This window comes from Phaethon lepturus, unplaced genomic scaffold (assembly GCF_000687285.1).
Source record: "Phaethon lepturus isolate BGI_N335 unplaced genomic scaffold, ASM68728v1 scaffold25366, whole genome shotgun sequence".
Taxonomy (NCBI): domain Eukaryota; kingdom Metazoa; phylum Chordata; class Aves; order Phaethontiformes; family Phaethontidae; genus Phaethon; species Phaethon lepturus.
Window position 1 is genome coordinate 56,058 of NW_010548644.1, and position 8,993 is coordinate 65,050.

Consider the following 8,993-nt stretch of genomic DNA (forward strand, 5'->3'; position numbering starts at 1 on the left):
CATACTAATCTAAGACTGATGCGATAGAGGTAAGGTCTCCCATGTTTTCTTTACATGTATACAGCATCCAATTACAGAATTTAAGAGTGTTAAACATGGTAGCTCTTTATTTTCTGCTCCAATTTTAATAAAAATCAGCAATTTTCTGGGAAGACATCAACATTTATGGAAGGGAGGAAAAAAGATAGAAGAGCGGCAAGCAAGCCAGCCAAACTTCCTTTGCTATCTGAGAAAGCTACTGCACAAAAAGGTCTCACCTATGCAGCACAGCGCAAGAGGCAAGACAGGAATTCACACCAATCCCCTCCAGCAGAAAACATGCCATTTCCCCACCATGAAAGCATTAACTCCAAGGGCAGGAATAATCTCATGTTATGTCACAATAACAGGATAAAAGTCATAGCTAACACTTGGCAAAATGCTGTTCTAACATCCAGTCAAGTCAACTGGAAGAGTTGTCTGTGGTTGGGTTTGGGGTGGGGGGATTTAGTTGCATCCTAAATGAATGACATTCCTGACAGAATTGATTCCTACTCCCACAGGCACCAGGGCCAATTTAGAACAACCCACTGACAGAAGGGAGCTTCACAGTAGATGAAAACTCATTTATATTAGAGCTGCTTAAAGAAATCTGGGTCTCTTGCTCCCTGACATACACAAGTTCAAGATACTACAATATTTCGAGGATGTATTGTTGCATAATTAAAACATAGGAAAAGCTTTTGTCTTGCAAACTTCCATGTTATAAATATAGCAAGTGTTTCATTTGTTCCAGCTCCAAAACAACTGTAGGACAAAGTATATGCAGTGCACCATTAATGCTTTTCAGGCACATTGCCCAGTAAATACACAAAGCAAACATTGTAGTATAATATCACAGTGGGCCCCCAAGGAAGGCCATTCTACAGGTGATTTCTTAACACAGCCCTTTCTTGGCCAGGGAAGGTCATTCATTGTGGAGGAGTTTTCTCCCATGGTATTTGACAGCGAGATGCCTTATTGCTTCCCTTTTACTAATTATCCCTATGAATTTTTCCTACAAAATAAACCCCATCCTTCTTTACCCGTCTCAGGTCATCTTCTTTTGTCTCAAATCAAGCAGATTCAATGAAAAAATGAAAAGCCTCTGGGCTCTCCTCCCCAACTCAGCCTCCTCAACAGGGAAAAGATGGAAGTTCAGGGGCTCAAGTGTGAATATAGGACAGACTGTAATCCCCAGAGGTAATGCAATACCACTACCATCTTCCCCCATAGAAGCATGAAATTGAGCTCATGCAAACTGAGTGGGATTTCTGAAAATATTAATAAATGTCAGTTTAGTGCCAATGCAAATTACAGTCTAAGGAACAAAGTAGATCCTTGTATACTCTAAAGCACGTGTGAACTCTTGATCACCACTATGTGATAAGAACAATTTTTCAGAAGGGTTTCACAAGAAGAGTGATGTTCACAATAAATAACACTCAAAATCCTCCATGCTCACTTTAGCTGTCAAAACTGTGTATGCCGAGTTTGCAGCAGAGAAGAAAAAGAAGGGTTTTCTCTTTTAATTTCAGATCATAGAAAACATCCAACATGTTTGGAAAAATTAAAATGACCTGCCAAGAGTTAAAATTAAACCATGACTTCCTACTTCTCCGAAGTGTTACAGACACATATGCTCAGAGGTTCCCTACCCAAGCCCCTAAGCTACCCGTAGTTATATCCAAGAACCAAAGCCACTGAGATACTGCAGAAGAACTGGTAAAATAAAACAGGCTTCAAGTGAAAGTACATTCAGTAGTTCATTACAGCTTGCAAACTTACTTTCATGAAGTCAGTTCGGGTGAAGGAAGGGAAATATATTTTTAACTATATAACATTTTATTTTTAACAAAAGATACCAAAATGCCAGACATCTATGCAGCAGGCAAAATTCACACAAGCCTCTGGATATATCCTAGCAGAGCAGTAAGACAGATAGCACATATAAAATAGTTTCCTGCAGAATAGGGAAATCTAACGCTTTTGCCATAACTGGCTATGTCCTTCTCTTGATCTCCCTGGCAATTCAGTAGTCACAGGAAATTCAGGTTTTCCAGTTGCTTTTCTTCTTTTTCTAATAATTCCTCACTCCTGATACAAACCCAATTTTGCCAAGCATAGTGAAAAAGCCCATGCCGGTCCTCCTTCAGGCCTGCTCTTCGAATGTAACAGAGCAATCTTCCTGAGGAAGATGACAGAGAGAGGGTGGAAGGCAGAAAACAGAGATAACACAAATGTATTTTTGCTATGCTTACTATCTCCCTAAAAATTTCTGTCTGCACATTTAACCTCCTTCAAGGTAGACAGCCTTGGGCTGAAAACCTACTTTTAGTGGTCATAATGTACAAGAAACCCAATGACAGAATCCCTAAAACTGCTTAGGTTTTATTGACAGAAGCCATGTTAAAAAAATATCCAAAACATTTTGAAAGCAAAGAATGGATTGAGAACAGTGGAGGGGTGGAGAAGAAACAGTTCAAAACAATACCATCCAGTGCTAGGAATACACCAGGCAACATCTATCTGTCTCCTTTTCTTAATCTCTTTACCCTCACCCAAGCACATTTGTGTTCCTAGGCTTTTAATTTCTTTACCATCTGTCCAAGTTAGTTTGCACCACAGCAAAATACCGTGTTAAGTGACAGGACACATTCAGGGAACTCTCTCACTCTGTGAAATCTCAACATGCTTGCTCAGTTTCAAAAATAACCTGCATCATTCATCTTGCATCTTGAGAGTTCAAAAGGATGAAAAAAAGAACCTCTTTCTATTCCTACATCTGCAACTGAGCAGTTGCATAACTAGAGGAAGGCAGCTCCCTTCTCTGTCTCAACATACCTGTAACGTTAGTGATAATAAAAATGTGTTGGGAGCAATTGAGAACAAACACTACTTAAAAGCTGGGTACTAGTAAATCTAAAATAACTTCAGTTTTATTAACTTTTGCTTTGAAATTGGCATATCCTAGGCTACTAGCTGGTTACAAGCATTTCTGAATACAACAGCCCTTGTTTGATGCGCTGCCATTTGGCAGCCCTGAGCAGGCTCGACATGTTTTTGGTTTCACATTCCAAGGAGAAACCCGACCATTCAATCCCTGTGCTTTGTTTAAAATTCTCTTAAACCAGAGTATCAGATTAAAATTAATCTTATGCTTAAATAAATACTAATGAAAGCTAAAAAAGCATTTAAAAAGAAAGGCCAACTATGAGGCAGACTACGGCATGCTCCTTGCAAAAAATGACCTCTTTTCTCCTTGTTTCTTAAAGGCTGGTAATGACCATTACCCTACTGTTTTTAACCACAAGATTTCCTCCCCTGTATAACATTTTAATGTTTTCAAATGCAAATGTAATGCTTGCAGATGTATTCAAATAATAATATACTGAAATTCTTTGCTAATCTCCCAAAGTAAAGCTCCCACATTGTCAAATTCCAAGACCGTCTAACCCAGCTGGCAGCCAGAGGCCCATCCACAATTAAAGGCATATAAATATATTTAAAAGACTTACAATAGCAATTTTTAAAATCCCAAAATACCTGAATAAGTAAAACCCAAGATTTATATTCCGAATAGTGATTAACAGTGCAAGACAATTCAGTTTCAAGTCTTTGGTTTGAGGTGCCTTTAAAGAGCCAGGTTGGGTAAATTTCTGCAGGACTCAGAAGTCAGCTGACAAGTAGTTTTTCAAGGATCTAAGTGTCTGTGGTGGCATATGAATGACTACAGGCATTTTGAACAGTGAACTCAAAACCCAGGGAACTAAGCTCCTCAGAAATCTGAGGCAAGATCAAGCTTAAACCATATTAACATAAATCTGTAAGATTTCAGGATAAAGCAAATATATAGAAATACAGCTTGCTGGTTTGCTCCCTCTTCTAGTTACTGCATCTCCCACTCTGTCTTGTCTGGGGCATGAGCCTACAGGTTTCAATATTCAGACTGCCAGGCTAACGAGCAAGTAGGGTGCTCTTTACAGAAGAAGAGACAGCTTACTGTCCCAAGGACGTAAACAACATGTCTGGCCTCTAGATCCACAAAGTTTTATATCAGAACGAAAACTGTACGGAGCCTGAAGCTTCCCACTGTCGATACCCAGGACATGTAGAAATGAAAGAACCACCTTCTTCGAAATCTTGCAGAAAGCCACCAATCCTAAATTGTGCCAGAATAAACTGTTCAAGCTTGACAATTCACAAAATGGTTCATACCTCCCGTTCCAGATATGATTTAAGGGATTCTGTCTCGTTTAACAGAGTAACGCTGCATTTGCCTCTAAAAAAAGAGAGAAACACATTTTATGAAAAGATATCTTAAATGCGCATGTCATTCACAAGATGGTATTACTGAAGTTGTACACAGAATTTAATCTTACATTGAAGAATACTTGACTAATAATAACGCCATTTGGTTTTTGAATAAAAAGCACTGGAAGAAAATAGTCATTACCTAATATGTGTAGCTGGCAGAGATTCCAGCTGCCGTGAGAGAAACAACTCACGATGTCGTAGCTGATGCTTCTGTTTTTCTGGTAAGTCAACCATTTCTGGATTTTCCATCTCTTCTTCCATTTCTCCTAGTTATAAAGAGAAAAAATTGATCATCAAGAACAGTGCAAGTATTGATTCTGAGCCAATCAGGATGAGCTGCTCCAAAACCTTTGCTAAATAATACACATTATTTAGATTAAATCTAATTTTATCTGAATCCTCACATTTCAGCCAACTGAACAATTAGATAATTAGTATAGATCCTTTAAATGACGCCTGTGAAGAACTATATTTATTCATCACTGGGATCAAAGCATTCCAGGTACAGACAGGACACACTGGCTCACCAAGCTCAAAGTCACACAAATCTGTTACTAACAGACAAGCTCTGAAGAGAGCTGCTCTGCGAGACCATCACTGCACCATCACATTCATCAGGAAGCAGCTGACACACAACAAATGAGGCAGTAAAAGCAAAGTCTTTTTGCCAGGCATCAGCTATCTTAGATCCTACTCCTCTTTCAGGATATTACAGACTGTCCCATCCCAACTTGAACAGCTTTTGCAGGAAATGCCCACTGAAAAGGTTAGTTTATTTATTTAGTGTACTTGAATCACAAGATTAACTGGAAAGTAACCAAGTGCCTAAGGCCAGTCTTGCAACCCACCCTACCCTACCACACTACATTTGACTGCAATACTCCCACATTTCAAAAACGTGCTTTATTCTGCAGTCGGGATCCACCATCTCTGGCTTTGAGCTATCCAATCTCCATCCAACCAGTTTTTAAATGAATGCCAACATAAATATATGGAATCACATCCACACCAATACACAACTGAGCCAAAACATCTCTAGGCACCTTTCTTGTAAGAAATAAATTATTAGTATGTTTTGAGTTCATTAGCAAGTATCCTGTCAATTATGCGAGATGCTGTAAAAGGCAAAATACTCCGAAAAAAGCCGCCAAGTTTCTTCATGATGAAGGACTGCGAAAGAATACATCAGACTTCTTCCTTCCCCAAGAAATTGAGGCAGATACTGTATTTTCCAAAACCAAAAGTTTCCCAGGCTGTAGTAGAATGAGCTGTAAAGTCTCATACATGAATCGTAAAACTCTAATTTTACAGAAGCAGTACTCTCACAGAGCAGACTTATGTCTGCAGCTTAATTCAACAGTTGTTGCCAAGAAACACTTCTAGTCAGAAACGCATACAGGCATAGTTATGATTTATATACCCTTAAGATTAGTTAACCATAATCCTCGCAGTTATCCCAAAATAAAGCAAACAGAAAGGAGAGATCTCCATTTTATAAAACACTAAAATGGCATTGTTTTAAACAGGCAACCATTATGCCAAAGGAGTTGACCTCAAAAATTATGTACCCTTCAGGTTCCCCACAATTTATCACTCTTTTACTGTCCTGGAAAAAGACCTGTGGTTTATATGCCCCTCAGGTAAGCTGCTCCAGCAAGGAAGGGAAAAAATAGTAGCATAATTAAACCAGACTGCAACATACAATAGCTCTTATACCACATGAGCTGTTAAGCAAACAGCAGCATGCACTTACATTTTAATATTTTCCTAGGAACTAGAACACCAAATTTACATTTGTGCCACAGTTTCATGGTTCTGCAATTTATTTACTGAAGTGGATTCTGGTTTAGTTGAAAATTAATATTGTGGCTGCTGAGCTACACTATAAATATACCAGCAGCAATCCACAAAGAAGTCAGCAAGTTCCAAGCTAGCTTGCCTAAAAACTGAAGGATGCACAAACGAAAAGGCATTCATGCCTGTGCTTACAACAGCTTTCGGAGAATGAGAGTAGTGCACGGTGTAATGCAGGAAAAATACTATAAAGTGCAACCTAAAATACTTAATATCTTCAGTATGTTTAATAGCCTAAAGTTTTTTAAAGTTACATTTTAAAAAATTATTTATCAACCACTATCTGCCAATCCAATCTACAAATAAAATGAAACCACCCAGCACAACCAAGCTAATCTCAGGAACTGCTTCACTTAGGTAGGTTCATCTTCCAACTACTGTTTTATTTATGTCTAGCTTTGTAATAAAATAAGGAAGGTGGGAAGCACACATTTTCTTCTTATGAAAAACACAATACTTTTTTTTCCTTAAAAAAAGGCAGACATTTCAACAGGTCACAAACAACTCCACACACACAGTGGTAAAATTGACATAGATCCCAAAGACAGAGGTAGAAGTATTCCAAGAAATAACAAACCAACCAACCTACAAAAGCATATTCCCTCCTTTTTCACAGCCATGATTTAGTACTGAAGAGAATGAACCTGGCAAATGCATTCGGAACCAAGAGAAGAAGGAGAGAACAGCAACCAGCACAGGAACCTCTCTGCCTCATTGAAGTCATGCTTTGACAAAAACTGTAACTAACACCACCTCACTGCCCCTGCGCAGACAGCAAAGGCTTAAGTCAGACTATAAACCACAACAGGGGCTGGCCCAGCCTCAGGTTCCAGGACAAGCCTGTCGGACACATCTGCACTGCACCCTCCCATAGCTCAAGCACTCAAGCTCTAAGTGAAGCAGACTTCATCCTTGAGAATGGTGGCCCCTGAGAAATAAGGACTGTAGTCTTAAAAAAATATAATGATATGTATAAAATATGTAAGAAGTCTTTTCAGAAAGACTTGCCTGCATTTTTTACAGTACTGCAGAATAAGTGGTATGGGAATACAGTAGGTGCAGTATATTGGGACTTCAATGTTCTCATAAAGCCTTGCTTCAAAATTAATTTCTCTGCTTCATAGATTTGCTCATGCAGATTTAAAACTAAACATTTAGTCTTAATACAAACAGCAATATATCAGCTATGCAGAAGTAGCCAGTGGAATGCTGCGAGGAGCATATTAGATTAAGTATTATTTGATATTTGATGACAGAATCATTAATAGTACATTAACAAAGTTTGAAGACAACTTATATTGGGAACAAGAGACAGGCAGATTGGACACAAACAGCAGACTCATGTGAAAGCTAACATATATGGGGAAAAATAATTAGAAAGAGTAAACTTTGGGTTGGCAGGAGAAACCCAAGAGGCCGCAATTGTAATTTAAAATGTCTGGGTGTGTGAGATGAGAAATTAAACATCAATATTTGCTAGACACTAGAAGGAACAGCAATTTGCTACAGATCAGATTGAGCTCTCTAAAACATCAGAGGTAGAGAGCACCATCCCTTTCTCTGCATTCTGGGTGTCATACAAGTAGCTACATGGCAGAATTCAGAAATGCACAAAGGCAAGCAAGATACAGAAATTAGGTTTAGGGAGCAGACTAGGTTGTCCAGCTTGGGAGACAGTGTGTAACAACAGAAGAATTAGTTAGCATGGTTATCACTAACCAAAAAAAAAAGTGAAGAAAAAAGAAAAAAAGTATTAAAAACATTAGGAAACACAATAAAGCCAGAGCTAGTGACCTGCACAACAGCTCCTTCAGTAGTGAAGGAAGCTTAAACTCTTGGTGCTTTAACAGCTCAACTAAGCAGATTGGAAGGACATTACAGAAGTGTTGCATTTAAAGAAATGAACAATACAACATCACATTCCTTCTCCCAGGTCCAGTTTCAAACGGCCTATATTAAGCCTCAGTCTTATTGGTTTTCTCTCTACCAAAAACCAGATATTGATTCATGGCTATAGAAAATATGGTGAGAGTTTTAACAAACAGAAATCCTTGTAACTTGACACTTCAGAAGGAGTTTGCCACATTATCAAGACATCCCACTACATACCATCCAAAAACATCTTGTGATCATCTTTTGCAGCCCTGGCCACTATTACAGGTAGCATACAAAGCAAACAGACACTATTTTGGACATTTAGCATATCTTTCTTCACTTCACAACCTCCCAAAGAAAAAAAAACACGGTTTCCTCCTCTCAGTAACAACAGAGCCAAAGTGTCATTAGTGGATTAATAAATTTTACTCCCCTTGAATCTGTATGTGTAGTGTTGGGCCAAAATGGAGGAGAAGGGGAATAAAATGAAAGAAATAAATAAAACCAAAAAGAACTCATTTGTAAAGCTACTGTCAAACTGCATTTAGACTAGTGTTATCTAGAATTAAAAAAAAAAACCCTAAACCCCATACCTGTTTAGGCACACAGGTCTCATGCAACTCATGGACTGATTGAGCAATGACACCTCATCACTGCAAGACATTTATTTTTAGAAGCTTTGGCACTTAGAAAACCATGCTGCCATGTGTGCCTGGCGCCCAAACATCAGCTACTGAAAACTAACCATAAACCTGCCGGCACCAACTACTCAGTTCTCCAGCCACTACCAACTAGTCACTCATTTGTTTTACAAATCAGGATAAACATTTTTCATGAAGCAAAAACGCAGTCATAAGACAGATCACAAGTATCTGGAGATAGCTGGGGCTTGATCGTTAGAAGGGAGGATAGGAGGTTGTATTCCTGCT

At 38.7% G+C, this 8,993-nt stretch overlaps 1 protein-coding gene across 1 annotated transcript in view; it reads right to left on the reverse strand.

The window, feature by feature from the left end:
• MTA1 (metastasis associated 1) overlaps positions 1-8,993 on the reverse strand; it is a gene marked incomplete at its 5' end in the record, with an annotated part of 72,363 nt that overhangs the window by 51,163 nt on the left and 12,207 nt on the right. The window contains 2 exons of the mRNA XM_010290048.1: positions 4,237-4,300; positions 4,475-4,601. Of these exons, the coding sequence (XP_010288350.1) occupies positions 4,237-4,300; positions 4,475-4,601 (191 nt within the window). The remainder of the gene's footprint in view (positions 1-4,236; positions 4,301-4,474; positions 4,602-8,993) is intronic.